General features: G+C 44.8%; 1 protein-coding gene across 1 annotated transcript; it reads right to left on the reverse strand.

The window, feature by feature from the left end:
* Positions 1-5,885: 5,885 nt before the first annotated feature.
* Positions 5,886-19,650, reverse strand: LOC147015411 (uncharacterized). Its single transcript, XM_085850141.1, has 3 exons — positions 17,549-19,650; positions 6,873-7,004; positions 5,886-6,509 (listed from the first exon to the last, which is right to left on the reverse strand). The coding sequence occupies exons 1-3, from the start codon at positions 17,562-17,564 to the stop codon at positions 6,265-6,267; spliced, it is 393 nt and encodes a 130-aa protein (XP_085706267.1). The 5' UTR covers positions 17,565-19,650; the 3' UTR covers positions 5,886-6,264.
* Between the last annotated feature and the right edge of the window lie 2,179 nt (positions 19,651-21,829).

Genomic DNA, 21,829 nt, shown 5'->3' on the forward strand with positions numbered 1-21,829 from the left:
TACCTGAAACTTATTTCTAACCTATGAGTAACGTGTTTTAGGCACGTTACGCGATCGTTGACACACGTCCACACACGTTACTTGTAAGTTACTCATAAGTCAAAACACGTCAAGGTAATGGTTAGCGTCAGTGTTCCAGACGCCCTGTATTTTTTTTCTTCGGTATGACGGTGATGTTGACACTTCGATTTATAGTGCGGTTATAATATAATATAATTAAAAGGCTGCCGCTCAACGATTTAAATCATAACCGTCATACCGAAGAAAAAAAAAAAAAAAAAAGAAAAAAAAAACCAGGGAGTCTGGAACACTGACGCTAACCATTACCTTGACGTGCTTCGACTTATGAGTAACTTACAAGTAACGTGTGTCAACGATCACGTAGCGTGCCTACAACTTATGCCAGCGTAAGCGGAATGTGTGTCATACGTAAAGTACGTCGATAAATTTTCAACATGCTGAAAATTTCTCAACGTACTCGGCGTACAATGACGTATGCCAGCGTTCTACGACGTATGCCAGCGTGCTCTTAACATATACAAAACTTACCCATAACGTATTCGCCGTGTGCCAGCGTGCTCTTAACATATACAAAACTTACCCATAACGTATTCGACGTGTGCCAGCTTGGTTGGGCAAATTTTTCATACGTCGGCATACGCTGGCTAAAACGTCAAGGTGTGACAGCGGCTTCACACTTCGATGTCTGGTGCGGTTATGATTTGAATCATCGAGCCGCAGCCTATAAATAGCCTACGCCACGTGATCGTCGGTGATACGCTGCCCGCGCTATGCATAAGTTAGACTATCGTTGGGCATAGGTTGTGAACGCCGACAACACGCTCAGCATTCGTTGGTGTAAGTTATCTATATGTGATTAAAACGTTCTGTGTACGTTACTAATTCGTTATGCATACGTCCAACTCGTTATTATACGCCCAAATTTTTAATAAAAAACATCAATAGTTCAGCGTACGCCAGCGTTTTACAGACATTTTGATACGTTGCCATACGCTGGCTAAAACGTCAAGGTGTGATAGCGGCTTAAGGCCTAATTCACATTTGCCACGGCGGCCGTGCGGTCTACGGCCACTCGCAATTATCTATAATTATCGAGTGGTATTATCTATAATTATCACAATTATCAATAATTATCGTAGACCAAAATCTACGGCCACTCGCAATTATACGGCGGCCGTAGTATTTCCACGGTCACACAATGTAGCAGTCACATATGTTTTTATTTTTCGGGGAGCCGCACGGCGTATTTATAAATTGTGGAGACCGAAAACGTGGGGGTGCCGTATGGTCTTTGATTTGATGTCGCACGGTGACCTTAGTGCCCCGCTGCGGCAGCCATATAATTTTCAAGGCAGACGCAAGGTCGCCTCAAGGTGCCCGCAAGGCGAACGCGCGGCCAGACGGACGGTAACGAGTGGGTATATATACGAGTTCTTTTTTCACTGAAATAAAAATATAACAGTTCGGAATATACCAGTACGTGGTGCCCCCAGAATCCGAATTGAATTCATTCCAGGAGGCTGTTCGGATTGCAAAAAGTTCGATTCCCAAACTTTTTTCCCAATACGAAATAATGGAGTGAATTAATCTGTTCCTGGACCCCAAGAAAACCCACTTTAAACTGAAATTCCCCATGTTTAAGGTAAAATAAGATGAGTAAATGACCTTCGGTGGCGGTGTCTTGTATGTAAACTGGTACAATCACCACATCCAAAGGTTCACACAGGCTCGAGCTCCGGCTTGGGTTCCGATCGCTCGCGCACTCTGCGAGCACTGCCCCCAGGGCAGTTCATCAAACATGATGCCCCCAGAACCACAATCACTTTCATCAAACGCATCGGGCTGAGGTAATCATGGATATTCCAAATTACAACCGGTTTTTCTGTGAAATTAAATCCTTGCCCGACAGTCCGTCACACCATGTGATCGGATTGCTTTTTTTGCTATTAATTAAAACACAAGATGAGTAAAAAAAAACAACCACAAATCAAGGTGAAAACATGAGGTAAATTTATCGATCGACACACGAGAGGAACTTTCACGAGGACTTCCACCGACGAACTGGATGAACAAAGCGCGAAGATGCGGCTCGAACAGGTGGGGGGGACACGTGAACAAACATGAACTCCACGTTGTGTTCGGTTTTTTAAAATGTATTCGGTTTTTGGGCAAACTTCATTTTTCATTGATAAGAGACTACGACAGCCGCACGAATAATGCAAGCCCACCGTACGCCCTACGTACGGTCGACATGGAACACAACTACGTCACAACTACGGCATGTCGAATTGCTACGGCGAACGTAGAAATGAAAAAAGTTATAACTCCGTGTTATAATTCCACGGCGACCCCTACGGCCTGTAAAAGATAGCCAAACGGCGTAGGGCCACTCTGAGGCCACCACAGAAACTCTGCGGCCGCCGCACGTTTCTGTCAAATCAGAGGGCGTACGGCCGCCGTATCCTCGCCGTAGAGCAAATGTGACTTAGGCCTAAGCTTCGCTATCTTTTTTTTTCGAGAGAGAGGATCTACGTTTCTCACGGGTAAGCTTCACTATCCCCACAAGTAGGCACTTATCCTTGACAAGATGACGGTCCATGGTTTTAGCAACTTGAACGACCTTTTTCGTGTACCATTCGCATCGCATCTCAGGATGCAATGGGGGCATCAAAATTGTATTAATTACTTACTATTGAAATGTACCTTTTAGACGTTTACACCCTTTCAAACTCTGGAACCGTTTTAGACCTTTTTAAACCCTCAAGACCCTTTACATACCTTTTAGACTTTTAATGTGTAAACCTCACCCACCTTTGGCCTCAGTCAACCCATGTGAATGTCTTTTGATTACATGTTTGAATGTGACTTGGACCGTGAATACTTCCATTAATTCCGTGTATTAATTACATATCATTCTATTGGAACGTACTTTTTAGACCCCATGGACTGCTTACACTCCTTAAGACCCTTTATACCTCTTAGATTAGACCTTTACAACTTTAACCCTTTTTAGACCCTTTACACTGAGCTTAAATGTCCAAACTCCACCCTCCCCGTGGGGAAGGGGGTTGGAGGGCAGGGGTAGAGCCTCGATGGAGCCAAATGAGTATGCCTCTTAGATACGGGCTGTTTGAACATGACACGGACCATGAAATACGTCTTGATTACATGTTGTTGCGGGCCGGGTGAGAATACCACTAGGTTGGGGAAACTACGTCGATTCCCACCAGACTCCCTGGAATTGTAGGCCGTCGCTCACGGATAATTCCGTGACGTGGCGGGTTGCTTAACTGACCGTGGACGCCAATACCTCAACCGCATGGCGTAGGGTCCTCCTGTCTAGAATCAAGTTACCAAATTAACCATGCGGTTTTGACTACTGGAAAACCACCCCCTCAGTGCTCCTTTCCCCAACTGGATCACTCTATCAACTACCGACTACCTTTCCCGATCGGATGCAGTCGAGCGGCACTGCCAAGGACGTATCGGCTAGAAGGAACGGATTATCGTGAATAAAGACCCAGCTAAACTCAGATTCGAACCATTCTTGAGGTCAGACATACATCACAGTCACGTGACTTCGCTTGGTAACGCGACCGCCATATTAGCAAAGGGGAAAACAAATGCAGCACCGATCGCAGACGCACGTATATCGTGGTTTACTTGCACGCAAAGCCGAGTGAGTTGTTTTTTTCTGTTGATGTATTTCAGATAAATTGTTGATACATCGTGTTCACCCAAGTGTTTGCAATGTCATATCAATATATACAACATTTGTGAGGTGATGCATTGGCCGGATATCGAGCCAAAATGCAGTTAATTGGGCTTGATTCTTGCCGCTACCAGTACCCCGGTGATTTGTGGATCGACAGCCTGAAGGAATGGCTGAACGTGCAATACCCAGACGTATACACATATCTACTCAAGACACCAGGTATGTAATTCAATTTTAAACCAAGTTTTAACTGTGTATTATCAAATATTACTATACTGGAGTGTTAATATTGTTACGGCTGTGGAAATTCGCAGAACACCATAAAGGTCCTTAGTTCGGTTAGATCGATAAGTCTGTGTTCAGTTAGATTTCCCCACCGTTGTTTAATGGGATTTATCCGTGTGGACAGGGCTGTGATCTTTCACAGCCATTTTAGATAATGATAGCCAAAATGACAGATAGCCATTTTTCTTTCACTATCGTTATTTTGGACCACCACCACCAACATCGCTCTCAAACAACCGCTTCAGACCCACCGTCCTTCCACCACCACATCCACACGCGCCTCTCGACAAACCATGCCATCCTGATCACCTTAACCAAAAGTGCATAACCACACCACCGCGTTTCCACCTCGGCACACGGTTACCAGAGGCCTGGTCTTTGTCGAGGGAAAGCAGGCGGCCCCCGTTGCCCCCCCCTTCCCCGGACGAATGTTGTCTCCACGGTGAATTCCACCCGGTGTGTGGAAGAAGACAACTACCATGGCGGCGCGCGTCCCTAATTTGGCGGGAAAACGCTTCCTCCGAGAAGGTTCCCGCATGTTCTGGAAGGAGGGTGGGGCGAGAGCGGAGGGGCGGAGCGCGGGGAATAAAAAGGGCGTACGGAGCATTCGTTCTCTCTCTCTCGGTGGTTGCTGGAGTTGTCGCGGCCGCTGGACGCCGCGGAAGGACCTGAGCTGCTTCTGCCGGAGCTGGGTGAAGATCGGGGCTCATGTCAGAGTGGGGAGCTGGCAGCAGCCAGTCAGTGGAGGTCCGGACATCGCGAAAGAGACGCGGGCGGGAAGCGCAGCCCTGCTGTGTCTCGCGAACCTGCATGTTCGTGTGGGGAGAGCCGGCGAGAGCTCGCCTGCCACACGGAAGCCCCGAGCGCAACCGCGGCTACACTAGCTGCCGTGGGGACGGAACATCGTGACTCGCCCCGTCAAGGCACCGCCAGGGTGCAGGTAACCTGCAACGGTCTCGTGGGGCCCTTTCGGTCACAAAGGCCCATGGGCCCAGTCTGACTCCCTTATTTATGGGGGTGGTCTTTTTCCTGGGGTTTTCTTTGAAAGCATGATGTGGCGCCGAGTCCTTAAGTAAAACTGTGTAAGTGACTGTACATAATTGCTCATAGACGGTCGTATCACTTTTTGCTTTTGCTTTTATTGATTCCATACCTGCATGCTTGTATATGTGTGTAGAAATAAATGTGCTTGTGTGAATGTTACCCCGTTCGTCGTGTCATCTTTCCCTTATCGAAATGCCATCTTGCATTGCGGAATGTTAGTTGGGTTTTAAATACCCGATAAATAAAATCGGATCCGGCAAGGTCGGGCGATAATACCCGCTCGGTTATCTCAGAACGGAACAGACCGCTTGAGCGGTTTGTGTCCAAGCAGGCCTCCGCCGAGGTACGGTCCCTCAGTAGGTTACCTGCACAAGTACTTAGGTATATCGATATTCGGCGATTGACCCTATTTCGCGCGGGTAGAATACGGACTGGGCCGTGGTGGGATTAAGAACCCACCCGTGACTGGTTTCCGGCATTGTTCCGGAAAGTCACGACTGAATTGTCCGTCCGGTGGGCGAGATGGCCGCTATTGGCTAAAGCGGCTGTTCGCGCACGCCGGCGGGCGCAAATTCGTAACAATATATTATTTCAATTATTTATGAACTCCTGAGCTGACGTGGCTAGTTAGTAATAGTATTCATTGACCTTCCTTGTCTGTACTGTGTGACAGTGAGTCATCTGTGCTAGTTGTGGGTCACTCACTGACCCAGCAAGAATGTCAATGAATGATTAAAATATTGCTCACATTCATGTTGTATAAATTCTGTCTTATCCATGATTTTAATTACTAGGAAATTTACTTCTAAATACAGGGGGAATAGTACGGAAAATATGTGCTCTGTCCTGGAATTTAACCATGAATCCAATTTTAGCATGCATTAATTCAATCCATTTCCAGAAATAGTCTATGGTGGTGGTTCTCTTTATTCCTCTAGTTGTGGCCAATAAGTCAAAGGAAACAGTGTTGTAATTTCACAAGCATGATGAATAGCTGGTCACGCAGAGGAAGGCTGTCCTTGGTTGTGGCTTTCAAGCCGAGAAATGAGTTCAAAAACAGAAATAACTGGCTAAAGGTAACCCAACTAATTCCTGCTAGCATCTTACACTTGATGTCATTTTCCTCGACACCAGCAGCTGACAAATTACTGTTTAAGATAGCATTTTGGAGTTTTTACTTTTTCCTGGGCACCGTCACATTATTGACGTAATGTATTCATTTCAGAGTATCGAAGTTCACGTTCACCCTCCTCGAATGGAGTTTTGAGTCCCCCTAGGGTAATGGCAACTGGTGTCTCTTCATCTTGAGAGTCAGCACCAGCATCATGTCGAAGTGGAGATTCTAGATCTGGCAGGGCTTCTTCATTGACTTGGTCAACTGCAGGAAGTTCTTGCTCATGATACTCCTTGCTGAGGTCTTTTCGTGCTGATGGTGCAGCTTCACCTGGAGGGGAAAAGGGTGGGGGAGAATAATATATAGAAAGAAGTGATTAATACATGTATCTGGGGATGTGATTACAGTGGGTGTGTCCCAAACAGCAAATGCACTCAGCATATCATACACAGCCAAAAGAAATATTGATACTATAATTTGATAGATACTTTTCAATTCATTTTGGCATTCTTGCTTCACTTACTTCTGTCTTTCATCGTTATCGTTGTAATAATAAGCTAGAAGGCCTGACGTTTGAACTTGGTTCAAAACATTAAGGTCACTTCAGTGTATAATGTGCATGCAACATTGTCATTGTAATATTAATTCACTGATCTGGCATTGCTTTCGTTGTTTTTGCTGATGTTTACTCACCTCTCGTATCCTTTCTTTGCTGGGCACGGAGGAATCGATCTAGTTTCCTCTTTCTGGGAGAAGCCGATTGGATGATGTGGGGGAATATGGATGGTACATAGTCTGGGTGGTCCTTTGCATTGTTTTTCTTTCCTGGATAACATGATGATAATTCAGAGATGGAAATGTAACTTACAACAGAATCATAAAAAAAAAATACATGTCAAGACGTTAGCATATGCCGTTCTTGAAAATGTTGTGAATATGCAATATTAAAACAAGTTACAGCAAAAATATTAACACACACACACACACACACACACACACACACACACACACACACACACACACACACACACACACACACAAAATAAATTGCAGCCGGGCAAGACCAAACAAACACAAAACGGTCCGTACGGGACTGTTTAACTTTTTGGCAGCTTTGGCTGACCAAGGCACAATCTCGGGTGGCTCCATATCTAGAATTGTTCGGAATACATTATTCTGCATGTGTACCAATTTTGGTGCTTTTATGCAAATTTGAACAATTGATCTGAAATATCAGACTACGCTGCTGGACTATGAAGAGTCATGAGACTGTTGAATCTCTCAGAGTTAACTTTATTCCCTGTCTTGCTAAATATCTTGTTAATCTCCTTGGAGGAGAAGCCCTCCCCCCCCAAATGTTTACAAGCAGCCGAAGAAATAATGTTAATTTTCTCCGACCTCCTCTTTGCTCGAGCCGCACAATTAACAACCTCCGTGATAAATACAATAAACCTCATTTTGGAAAAGTTAAAACGTGTTTTGCCACCTGTATTCTCGGTTTGGCATTCCTGGTCTATAGTCTCAGTTTGGCAACCCACTGATTTCATCTGTAATTTAGCCTGAACCGGGGAATTCATGAACAGAATGGCTTCACTGACTGGGACTTTAAGACTGGGCTTGAGAATTAAAATCCCTGGTGGAACAAGACTTGCAAACAGGCTATCCAAGAGAGGATAGCCACCCTTAAAAGATTAAGAAGAACCCTGAGGATGGATGAAATCCGGACAGCCCTTTGAAATTCCACACACCCTCTGCAGGAAGCACTGTGGTCACTCCTACAGTTGGCACAGCACATTTTCTGGCTTGAACAGCTACCATACTCATGATTCCCTTTCTACTTACTGCAGTGTCATTTGCCCCAACAGGATGGTGCAGTATTCCTGAACTTTTGGCATCCATAACATCTTAGAGGTGGAGGGATGTATTCCCAGACAAGAAAAGCTGCATACTGTCATGTCCAAGGGAGTTTTGGCCCCATCTGGACGGATGGCCAAACAGTTATCCCTTGGAGGCTTACAGCCAAGACTCTCAGAGATCAATGTGCGCGCGGGAAAGAAATGGCGGTGAAGGACGGAGGCACACGGGATGTACTCGACCCACAACAGATACGCGGACACAAGCAAATGAAATATAACAAATAATAATTTAATAACAGCAACCAAATATGTACAATGACAATAATTCATATTATAAAAATGAAAGAAAAACGTGCGGTAAACTAAATGTAAATCTAATTGAGGCGCCTCCACATAGACATAAATACAGACAAGGGAACAGAATAATAAAAGAAAAATCCCTTCTTTATCCCGGCACTTCGCTGTGTGCCCAGGGATGGGCTTCTCAAGCTTGAATGTCACCAATCGCTCTCTGGGCGGGAAGATGTGCAGCAGGTAATTTGGCGATGGCACTCAACGTCAGGGCTCACAAACCGCAGTGTAGCTTATTCTCAAGAGCAAATATGCCGACCGTTCCTCTCCCGCACCCGGCCCACCCGCAATGACGGCCCACATGACGAGACGATTTTTGAGTCCCCGTGATCAGACCACGAGGCACACTCTTCTTCCCTCCTTAGAAACGCACACTCTTCACGGCTCAGCCGATCAGTCAACAGCTAGCGCCTTGCCCAGCACGCCACAAATTCACACAGCACGAACACGAGAATCACGCAGCCTTCATCGTGCCGTGAGCAAAAGTGAGGTCCTCCATGTAGACACGTTCCTCCCTCGACTACTCGTTCAAAGCTCGCTCCACACTCGTCCGTTCCTTTCTCGCTATGAGTTCCTTCCCCCACGTCCTCTCTGGTCTGCTGTCTCCTATGCACTCTTCCTCTTCTCCCATCTCACGTCACGGCCATCAATCATCAGTCTCGAGGGGCGTGACTTCGCCGCCCTTCCCCCTTGGAGGTGGGGCCCCACCTGATCTGGTCATGCAGCTCAGCTGCAATGGCCGTTGCCGTTACGAAAACGTAATTTTATCATTGCTTGTTGGCAATACAAAAACATTGGAAAAGTCACAGATGGGCGATTACATACTGGGGGAATTATTCTTAATCCATATCTATTTAGCACCGCACCACCCCTCGTGTGGTGGCAAGTAACACTTAAGTTCACAGTTTCCTTACTTAATTACATCGAGATGTCTCCTACATGTCCACGGGCCAAGCAACTCTATTCAATCCTAACTTTCCTATGAAATTCCTCCACATACCCCCCACAACCGTAACAATACCCAAGGAATACTTTAGGGGGTACAGAAGTGCCAGAAAAGGACAACACCACCGACTTGGTCTCAACTTTAGCCCCCTCCCAAACCATAGTGAGGCGCCGGGCGTCGACACCTTTAGCCACCATATGGCTCTTAATATCTTCCATACCAATGGCAGTAGATACCCCATTAATAACTCGCCGACTTTCCCTCAGAGAATGAGGGATAAGGGCTGAGACTCGGACACTGCCAAAAAGGGAGTTTCTCAAAAAATGTTCTCGCTGCGCTCCCGATTTGCACTGGATCAGTAAATCACCTGATCTAAGCTTTTTGGCACTGAATGTCGCCACATTCTTTCCCAATTAAAGAAGCCATTTTAATTGGGTTATCGAACATTAATGATTTGGAGCCTTCCAGCACCGAGATTATAAATGGGAATTTATCCCCCGATTCCTCATGGACCTTGATCACCTACGACAAGTCCGACTCATCACTGCTTCCCTGACCAGGCCTACTCCTCTTACTGCTCGAACATCTTGCGGCTCTACGGCCCCTTGTAAGGCCGTCGTCCTCGTCATCCCCTCATACGGGCTCCATTACCACAGTCATCTAAGGAGGGTCAGAGAGGGAGAAATTTAACAGCAAATGAAATGCCATTTCCATTTGTCAAATAAGAACAAGAAGCGCTTCGATATGAAACATCGGAAGAAGTCAGAGGCACCCTCCAACCCGGAAAAACTTTCTACTTTTTCACATTTCTCTTTATTCATTCTATTTGCAGTATTGCTTTTTCTTTTATCCCTTATTTCTCTTTCTTTGTCTGTCTATCTCGGGAGAAGTGAATTCTTGCGGATGTGGCAGCCAGGTGGACGCCATTACAGGGCGGGGTTGAGGGCCGAGGATGCTCCGGCTTGTTCCAGTATTGTGTATCCTGTCTTGCCTGTATAACGGTCGATCCTCCGCCCAATTGGCCAAAGAAAATCTTCCAGGGTGTTGGAAGGAGATGATCATACATGATCAACGTGTCTGAAGAAGATGACGAGGGTTCTTCCTGGTGTGGAAACCAAGTGAGGAAGAGGGGGCAGACTGCGGCGGGAGAGTTCCGATGAGTCAGACCCACCCAAAGAGGTTACGGCCTCCTCATCCCAGAAGAGCACCATGCTAAACTCGTAGTCATAGTTTCATCCAAACCCTTGAGCCCTGATAACCCAATTAAAATGGCGACACCTATTAAAAAGAATTCGGAGACGTGTCCACTGTCCAGCGCCAAAAACTCATATCCAGCGACATTAATTGAGTGTAAATCAGTCGCCCAACGGGAGACAGTGTTGAGAGCCTCTCGGTTTGGCGGTGTTCGAGTCTCGTGTCAGCTTCCTAGGTCTCTGAGGGAGAGCTAAGGAGTCATTTACAGGATTGATCCCTCCATTGAAATAGATGACATTAAGAGCCATTTTGTTGATTATGGGAGTTGTTGACGCCTGCCGTCTGACTAGGGTCAGGGATGGGGTCAGAGTCGACACCTCCTCAATGGTTTTATCCCAGAGCAACCCAGTCGTTTCCCCTTAAGTTTTCCTGGGGTACCAAGCTTTCACTATACATGAATATATTCCTGCTACATTAAGATGTTACAAGTGCCAAAAGTTTGCTCGTACACCTCCAGCTTGTTGGGGCAAAACAATGCTGCAGTAAATGTAATGAAGAGCATGGATTATGGAAGCTGCACGAGTGATAAGATGTCTTGTGCCAATTGTTATTTTTTGTATACATTGTTGAGCTAACATAAGAGCTAACACACAGAACATATAACAATGGGAGCAGGAGACAAGAGGGATGGGAGAGGGAAGGACAAAACATTGGGGAACAGAGACATTAGGAGATCTGTGGAAGGGAGAGGGATGGGGTACATGGGGTAAACAAGATGGCTACTACAAGGACTTTCAGGAAGGAAAGCAGGGAATTTGAAGGAGGTGGGTTTGGGGTGGATTAACTGGGGGAGAAAAGATTATGGTTTTGGATGGGGGAAGATAAGAGATGGTGGTGATCAAGTGTTTTGAAGACCTGGAGGGAAGAGTGGGATTGAAGAGAGTGTTGGAGTTTGTTCCAGAGGCGGGAAAAAAGAGGAATGAAAGAGTAAAGGTGAGCAGTGATTCTTGATTTTGATAGTTTTACCAGAAGGGGGTTGTTGGTGGACCTTGAGTGCCGTGCGGAAATATGGTGGGGGGGGGGGACATATCGCAGACAGAGTAGGGGGGCAAGGCCGGAGAGGGGACGGTAAAAGACAGAAAGACCACCGACCTGCCTGCGGTGAGAGTGTGAGAGACCCAATGACTCGGCCTCATTGCGGGAGATACCAATCATCAGATATCACCTCTTTTGGGTCACCTTATTTGCTAAAGACAGTTGACAGGAACTTGATCAATGTGGAAGTGACCTGGGAGCTGAAGGCATTTTCTGGCCATTTGCTCAAGTAATCAATGAGGGTGAGAGCAAAACGACAATCCAGTGGCACAGAGTTGAAGGACCCTATGATGTGGATTGCTAATTTCTCCCAAGCAGCATTAGGATAAGGAACCGGCTGTGGTGGTGATGTGTGTGTGTCACAGCTGTCTTGTCGTGCTGCTGGCAAGTAATGCAAGCCCTGATTGTGGACGCGACGTGTGTCCATTCCCGGCCCCCAATCTCTTAACCGCTTCTTTGTCCTCACTATGCCCTGGTGTGTATTATGTACTAATTTGATGAAATGCGGCTGTAATGTCTCCGGGACAAGAAGGCGGTGAGTACCTCTCATCACACAGTCCTCTTGTAGTTACAGTTCAGTTTGCAATCTGAAGTAAGGAAGGAGATCAGGATCCAGGCAGGCCTTTTGACGTTTTCGACCAGTGCTTTGTGAGCAATTCACGCAATTTTGCTTGAATGGGGCAGGAAATACAGGCAGTTTTGAATTCTTCAGCTGCCACCACAGTGAGGGTCGATGTGAGCATGACAACCTCAACGTCATCCTCCAGATTGGGCTCTGAAGTAGGTAGTGGAAGGTGAGACAAGCAATCAGTTGTAACGTTTTCAGAGCCAGGCTTGGACTGAATGTCATAATTAAATGACAGAAGCCGTGTGGACCATCTGGCCACACACATTCAAACTCTTCCCAATCCTTTCGTGGAAAGCAGTGTGGTGAGAGGACTGTGGTCAGTACGTAAAGTGAAATGTCTACCCCAGAGATAAGTTCTCCACTTTTCTATCGCCCACACACGTCCAAGTGCGTCCTTTTCCCCCGTGGAATATTTTCTTTCCGATTCAGTCAGCGTTCGGGATGCAAATGCGATAGTTTTCTCCATTTTGTCAGCATGAACTTGCATCAGGACCGCTCCAAGGCCATAATCGGAGGCGTCAGTTGTCACTATGGAGCTATTGTTCAAAGACAGTGAGAGCTGGACTACTGACAATCAGTTCTTTAACCGAATCGAAACTTTGCTGTGCTGTGACTGACCAGGAGAAGGTGGATGGTCCCCACAGTAATTCTTTCAGGGGTTCAACGACTGATGCATAGTTGGGGATGAACTTCGCATAGCATGACATGAGCCCGAGAAAAGAGCGCAGGCTCTGCACGTCTTTCGCTGGGGGTGCTTCTGACACCTCAACAACATGGGCAGGGTCAGGTTTCAGTCCTGTGTGTGACACTACATGTCCTAAAAATGACAGCTCTGTCTGTGTGAAGTGGCATTTTGAAAGGTTCAGTTTCTGTCCAGCTACATCGATGCGCTCTTGCACCGCTCTGAGGTGTTTGTCATGTGCTTCGGGAGTCCCTCCAAAAAACGATTACATCGTCAAGGTAACACCGAGCTCCGGGTTGGTTTTTGAAAATGGCAGCCATCATCCTCTGAAAACAGCTTGGTGCTGAAGCAAGCCCGTAAGGGATTCGTTTGTCGCGAAACAGTCCCTCGTGTGTAATGAAGGCAGCGAGGTCCCTGCTGTTCTCATGAAGTACAACCTGGTGGTGCTCACTTTGCAGATCCAATGTGGAGAAAAGTGTGTGCTGCCTCGCAGCTCCGCAAACATTTCCTCCACGTGTGGAAGAGGATATCCATCAATCACCACGGCTTTGTTTGGTTCTCTTAAATCCACGCACAGTCAAATCCCTCCGTTTCTCTTCATCGTCACGACAATTGGTGAAACCCCCTGTAATGATGGCTCAATTACATCCGGCTTCACGAGCTTTTTCAGTTCCTGTGATTTTAACGAGATGAATAAATCCCTTTGCACAGCCCAGGGTGTCCTCCATGTTGTCACCTGTAACATTTGTGACTGGGGTTTGATTTGCAGTGCTTTGGATGGTTGAAGTGATGCGACCATTCAGTAGTTGCATGTCAAGTGCAGCAACCAGGTCTTTGCCCAGAATGGCAGTGCCGCTCCGCACTCCATAAAATTCAGCGGGCGCACAGTAATGCTTGGAAGTTACATCCACATGCAGGCAACCACACACGGGTATCAGATTTCTCAGGTTGCTAACCAGGTGTAGTTTTGGCTCAGTCAGTGACACATTGTTTAAACATTGCAGGTAGACGGATTCGGGAAGTATTGATGCTGCCGAGCCTGTATCTACAGCAATTCAATGTCCGTCGGCAGCAGTAACTTGTACAGTGCACATTATCTTATCAGCATCTCGAGCCCTGTTGTCTCCACTCAACACATTCATGTCAGGGACAGTCACTTCGTGAATCGATTTGGAGCCCCGACAAACTTTAGCAAAGTGTCCTCTCTTTTTGCAGCTGTTGTACTGGGCATCCATAGTAGTTGGCTGTGTTATTTACAGATCCACATGTTGGACACGTTTTCCCTTGAGCCGAATGAGTTGGTTCATCTGAAGTCCCTCTCACAGCGAGTCTAAAGGGTCTCTTGCTACTCTGTGAATCCTGTTTCTGAACAGGGTGTATGGCCTGTATGTCGGTAGCAGTGCCTTGGCCGACGATCTGAGCCTCCGCCATTGCCGACTCAATCTGTCTAAGCCATGGTTATAGCTTTCTGTAACGTCAGTCCCGTTTTAACTGAAGTTAACGTTCTCTGATATGCCTGGTGTTGGCTCAATGGTTAGGGTGGTGGGCTTGGGATCCAAGGGTCCTGAGTTCAAATCCTGCTTGGATGTTGAATTAATACCAGGTGGGGTTGACTCTGCCTGTCATCCTTCTGAGGTCGGCAAAATGAGTGCCAGCTTGCTGGTATCGTGTGTCAGAGTGGTGACCCGTCCAGGATTGTGTCAAATAGCCAAGGAGACTGCTTAGGCAGCACCAACGCTCTGCACAGAGTATGGTCCCAATGGATGGATAGGCAACTGACAGCTGTGTGAAGGCAAAATAACCTGGGTTACGTGCATGGTTACGTACCGACTGCTTAAAATTCGAAACTTTACTTATCCAGGTTCCTCCTGATGACTCCATCTTTGTTCTTTACTTTCCAGGTTCCTCCTGATGACTCCATCTTTGGTCTTTACTGATCAGGGTTCTTCCTGGTGACTCCATCTTTGGTCTTTACTGATCCGGGTTCCTCCTGGTGACTTCATCTTTGGTCTTTACTGATCCGGGTTCCTCCTGGTGACTTCATCTTTGATCTTTACTGATCCGGGTCCCTCCTGTTGACTCCAATGCAGTATTAGGTCTTCCTTTTGATTATCTGCTCAGCCACCTCCCTCAAAACTCTTGGATGTATATTGTCCGGCCCTAGAGCTTTAGCTTTCTTCGCTGCTTCTTTATTTCCTCCACTCTTATGTAGATTTCCTGTAAAAGCCCTTCCTCACCTCCCTGATAAATTCCCAAACTGTTCTTCTGTAAATGTTGAAGCAAAATAACCTTTAGGTTCGCCTGCCATCTCGCTTTCATCACAAACCAAACTCCATGATTATGCTTCCATGGGCATACACTTGTTTTAATCTGTCGTTTACCCCTTATGTATTTATGATGCCAGTGTATCAATCGGACCTAAAATGGGACTCGCAGGTTCAACGAATGATATCGCGTGCTTCACGTCGTCTCTACATCCTGTGCTTGCTGAAGAGAATTGGTGTCCCCATCACAGACTTGATTCTGATGTCATAATCACACCATTTGAAAGTCTTTATCCCTGAGCAGGGGTCAGCTTTTTGCGGGCTCCAATCATGGTACCCTTTCGTGTGGCAATGTTTTTTTTTTATTTTTATTTTTTGTTTTTTTTTTTACGGCCGGATGTCCTTCCTGACACCAACCCTTTTACTGGCATTCCACACGCAGGGATAATTACCAGTATACTGGTGCTCATTTAGCCGACCTTTGGAAGGATGACAGGCTGAGCCAACCCCCCTGATGCTAACTCAGTGGCCAGCGGGGCTCGAACTCAGGACCCCAAGCCACCGCCTTAACCACTGAGCCACACCAGGCTCATTAGACTTGATTCTGATATACACCATGTGTATTTGACCTATGTTGGAGTTCGCTGCTCCTGTATGGAGCTCTTGAGCCTGACCGTGAAGCAGTCACAAAACAATGAGCGGGTACAGCGAAGAGCCCTCCGTTTCACCATCTCCTGAGATATGCCATTATTACACTAATCTCCTCTGTGCCTATAATAGTCCTGCAGCGTAGTCTGATATTTCAGATCAATTGTTCAAATTTGCATAAAAGCACCAAAATTGGTACACATGTAGAATAATGTATTCCGAACAATTCTAGATATGAAGCCACCCGAGATTGTGCCTTGGTCAGCTTCGGCGACCATTTTCCAAAATGGCCGCCATTCTACTTTAGTGAAATTGGCTTTACAGTATGATCTTATTTTCTTATTGTATTTGTGTTTAGATATAAGGAAAGTGTAAAATTCAGTAAATTCACCATGAAAAGGCATATTCAAATATTATGAGCCAGTATTTTTGGTAAAAAAAGCCATTATTTGATTTGTAAATTGCTGCTCTCCTGAAACTTTTCGCTGAAAAGTACCAATTATTGCCTAACAAGAGTCAAATGATATTCATCACATTCAATGGGTTTGGAATCAACAAAAATTGCATTATAGATTACATACTTTACTCTATTTTGAATAGGGAACTGATAATCGTGATAATGACAAACTCAGAAAATGTAGTCAAATTATTGCACACTTCACTTTGAAGCGGCTACGGTTTACTGTCTACTACCATTCTACCAGGACACATGGTACACGCATACATCAGTCTAGTACAATATGAGTTTCTGAGCTCAAGTGTACTGGCTCTGGATCAAGAAGTCAACACTTTTACAAGCAATGCGACTTTGCATTTGCACATTCTAAGCTCGGCCGATATCTCAGTCTGTGTCTACTGCGTCTGTCTACTGGCATTCTCCTTCACAAGCACACAGTCCAGTGCATTGCAGATTAGCCTTCTTGCATTTGCAGCGGTCTCTTCAACGACAGCAACAAGTGATTGTACATCTTTGGCAAATGCTTCCTGTGCACGTGGTGTTTCTTCATGGTGACGTGTCTCCTCATTGGCATTTGGATGCATGTTCGCCTCCTCAAACTCCATGATCACTCTGGCCACCTCGGGTTCGGTGACCATCCAGTGCCCCAGAACACTGGGATTGTCCGTCAGGCCAACGGCACCTCCATCACCCTTGACACGGGCATCGTTTTGTTCATGCGCTTGGTCAAGAGGAATTGCTGAGAATGCCCTCTTGGTCTTTTGCACTGTGAAGTGGCCTGCCTTGAACTCATTGTAGATCATTGTAAACCGAGAAAGAGAATAACAATAACAGATATCCCATGTCGTTAAAGTAGAATGGTGGCCATTTTGTAAAATGGCCGCCAAAGCTGACCAAGGAAAAATCTCGAGTGGCTCCATATCCAGAATTGTTCAGAATACATTAGTCAACATATGTTCCAATTTTGGTGCTTTTATGAAAAGTCGAACAATTGGTTTGCTATGCTGCAGTACTATAACCTACCCTCCCCAGCGGAAAGAAGAATCACAATTCCAACTCGCTTTGGAAAGTCCCTTATTGTGTTGAGTTCTCATGAAAATAAACTCCCATCCAATCGCCAACACATCACCATTCTTGATCGAAGAAACTCACATCTACATATTCGAAAAACCCGAACCTCAATATATAAACAATCAACTGTTTCGTACTTCGTACAGCTGTTAAGTCAAGAGCAAATTATATACTCACCAGGCTCTTTGTTCATGAGCTCCGCCACCGAAGGTGATGGAGGTTATGTTTTCACCCTTTTCTCTCTGTTTGTGTGCAGGATATCTCAAAAACGTTGTGGACGGATCCGGATGAAATTTTGTGGACGGGTTGGGTGTGTGACAAGGACGAACATGATTAGATTTGGGTGAAGATCCGGATCTGATAATATTTTAAGTGATTCTTCACCATTGAGAGATGGGGCCACCATGCACGATATCTCAAAAAGTTGAAGATAGATTTGGACGAAACTTGGTGGACAGAGTGGGGGTGTCGCAAGGACAAAATGATTCTATTTTGGTGAAGATCCAAATCTGGATCTGGATACGAGAATTATTTAATTTTTAGGGATTCTTCACCATTGAGAGATTGAACCAAAAACGATATAGTTCTGTACAGCATGATATTTCAAAAATGTATTGGGCCCGATATGTTCTCATGGATCAGGCATTACGTGGCGGAGGTATGCGCTCTACTGAGTGCCCTTCTAGTTTTTCTTTGTAATTACTGGGGCTGTGTTTGTTTCTGTTTCGTTGTCCGGTGGTAGTATTCTTAATTTGCATCTGTCTTTGGAAATTCTTTGCTAAATGGATTAATGATCCCTTTCCTGGTCTGTTGTTTTCTTGCTCATGTACAAATCTCATCCGCTAGTCTGTTGAGCTCTTCACATACTCTGCTACTCCAACACACGATGTTCTGTGCATTTGGTTAACCTCCATCAAACCACCACCTCCCTCTCTCCTCGGTAAGTACAACCTCGGTATGCATTGGTTTTTATAAAACATCGTGTGAATAGTTATTCGAAGTTTCCTTGTTTTGGTGTCTCGATTGTTGATCTCCAATTGTGGCCAGTTTGTAATTGCACAGCCATATTGGAATACCGGCACTGCAAGTTGATTTATAGCTTTGGTTTTGTTTTTTTTGGGGAGAGGGATGACTTCAGAATTAGTCTAATCCCGTATAGGTACCCTTTACTGATTATTTTATGCATTGTTTTATGTTGTACCTGAGGGCCTTCTTCTCTTCCTAAGTATTTGTAGGATGCTTTGTTTTCTCGTTCCTGTGTTGTTGTGCTTTCATTGATTGAGATGTCTGTTCTTTTTGTTTTTTCCTTGCACAAATGTACACTTACCCCATTTGTCAAGACCAAACTCCATTCGGATGTCCGCCAAGTACTGCTTTACTGGTTTCAGTTGATCTGTCCATTTCTTATAATTTGGGGCGAAGAGTTTTAGATCATCCATGTACAGTAGATGTGTCACCTTTATTGTTTCTTTAGTCGTTTTTCTGTTGCATGTCAGATTGTATCCGTGTCCTTGTTCATTGACGAGGTTACTCAGTGGGTCCAGAGTCAGACAAAACAGGAGGGGGGAAAGACTGTCACCTTGTAAGATACCACGTCATATTTTTACTGTTGGGATTTCAATCTTTCCTTCCAAGTCAGGTGATATCTGAGTTGTTCCAGAGCGTCATTGCTTTCTCAATCAATGTGACCACTTGGCAGTTAGTTTTGCATACTTGCATGCATTTCATTTTATAATCCATGAATGTGGGACACTGTCAAAGGCTTCTTCGTAATCTATCCAGGCTCTGTTTAAGTTGGTTTGTTGGAGTTTGCAGTTTTCGAGGATTCTTTTATTTAACAACCAGAAGGGGACTCAGTCGAGCACATACCTCCGCCATGCAATGCCTGATCCACGAGAACTTATCGGGCCCAATACATTTTTGAAATATCATGCTATACAGTACTATATCGTTTTTGGCCCAATCTCTCAATGGTGAAGAATTACTTAAAAAATTTAATTCTCGTATCCAGATCCAGATCTTCACCAAGATTGAATCAATTCGTCCTTGCAGCACACCCAACGTGTCCACCAAATTTCGCCTGAATCCGTTTACAACTTTTTGAGATATCCTGCAATATATCGGTTTGGCCCGATCTGTCAATGATTCCCATCGTGTACAGCGTTTTTGATTGCTGGTTGCATCATTGGTTCGGGGCACGGCTATGTTGCAGATGCAGTGCCCCTATTACCAGTACACTGGTGCTCATTTCACCAACCTCAGGAGGATGACAGGCTGAGTCAACCCCTTGGTGTTAATTCAGTGGCCAACGGGGCTTGAACTCAGTATCCGAGAATCCCAAGCCACCATCCTAACTGCGAAGCCAACGCCAGGCTTCTTTCAATGGTGAAGAACCACTTAAATTTTTTTTAAAATCAGATCCTGATCCAGATTCGTATCTTCACCAAAATTGAATCTATTCTTCCTTGTCACAACTTTTTGAATCCACAACTTTTTGAGATATTGTGCTATACATCGTTTTTGGCCCTATCTCAATGGTGAAGAATCACTTAATTCCAGTAGGCGGATCCAGATCGTCACCAAAATCTAATCAGTTCGGCCTTGTCACACACTGAACTTGTCCACAAAATTTCATCCGAATCCGTCCACAACTTTTTGAGATATCATTAGCAAATCAAAATAATCATACACTCAGAATTACTAAAACTTGATCATATTTTTCTGACATTTTCAGGTTTGTGTATTTGTGATGTTATAATTAGCTTTGACAACCAATCTATGAAAACACACTCTTAATTCTGAACAATATGACACCTCATTTATGCTAATTGGTTGAAACTTGAATATTTAACAGCCGCTTTTGTGATTTTGCGACACCCCCAAAATTGCAGACCTCCAAAAACACAAATCATGTCAAAAATAAATGTTATTCCCAATATTTTTTTTTTCACTACCATCCATTTCCTACTCCACACATCCCAATAAACTAAAAAAATATACTTGTGCTTTGTTCTACCCTGGGGAGGGGTTACTCCTATTTTTGGGCCCATACTGAGAATGGCCACAGCACTCAGTTTTTACTCAGTTTGTTTGTTTGTTCGGGCGATATCTCAGCCATCCTGAGTACAGAAGCTGAAATTTGGGGACAAAAGTGAAGATATGCTTTGGTAAAAACGGTGTTTTTTATCTTTGGATTAATCAATTAATTACTTAATTATGGATTTCGTAATTACTTATTTATTTTGTTTCTCATCTGGGCAATATCTTAGTCGCCTTTTTAGCTCGGAAACTGATATTTTCACACGACGGTGAACAAGTAAGTGATTTGGCCATAAAAGTATTTTTGATTAATTAAAACAATCAATTACTTATTCAATTTTTGATTAATTACTTAATTTTCAAAAAGTTACAGATTCGGATGAAACGGTGGTGGTTTGGGTATGCTATTAGCCAATTAAGAACTTAATTCTTTTATTATTATTTATTTTAATTGTGCAATTAATCTACGAATCAATCAATTATTTGACACTGCTCCCTCCCAATTCGTCTCCATGGTGCTGCACGGCGAATAAGTATCATTTGTACACATTCACCTCAAAAGTGCATGTGCTGCATGGTGGCATCACCTGGCCCTGAAAGTGCTTCGGCAATGTCATGTGCTGGAGGATTTGTAATGTATATGTATATATATATATATATATATATATATATATATATATATATATATATATATATATTTATTTGGCATGGGGGCAGTGTACTTTGAACCTGCAATTGTTGTTGTTTTTATATATAGACTGTATATAATAATTTTGATGAAGTCTCGTGCACTGGTAAAAAGGAGTGGAAACTGGTTGACATTAGTGACTGTGCATTTTGTTTGTTTGTCTCAACAATCTCTGATCACTTCAAAAAAACAGAGTTGGTGTCAAAGCCACCCAATGCTCGCCTGTTTATACATTTATCGTTTTCAAAAGACTCGTCTAATAATATTTTATTTTTTATAAAGCATTGCAGTGAAGTCTGATCCTTCTTCTTCTTCTTCTTCTTTCGGCTGCTCCCGTTAGGGGTCACCACAGCGGATCATCCGTCTCCATTTCGCTCTATCCTCCACATCTTCCATTGACACGCCAACCACCCGCATGTCCGCCCTCACCGCATCCATGAACCTCTTCTTTGGCCTTCCTCTTCTCCTCCTGCCTGGCAGCTCCATCCTCAGCATCCTTCTCCTGTTATACTCCGCTTCCCTCCTGTGCACATGTCCAAACCATCTCAATCTCGCCTCTCTCACTTTGTCTCCAAACCGTCCTACCTGCGCTGTCCCTCTAATATATTCATTCCTTATCCTGTCCATCCTCGTCACTCCCAACGAAAATTGCAGCATCTTTAACTCTGCCACCTCCAGCTCCGCTTCCTGTCTTTTTGTTAGTGCCACCGCCTCCAAACCATACAACACAG

Source organism: Eptatretus burgeri, chromosome 12, assembly GCF_056783735.1.
Source record: "Eptatretus burgeri isolate ZD-2024b chromosome 12, Ebu_testis_v1, whole genome shotgun sequence".
Classification (NCBI taxonomy): Eukaryota; Metazoa; Chordata; class Myxini; order Myxiniformes; family Myxinidae; genus Eptatretus; species Eptatretus burgeri.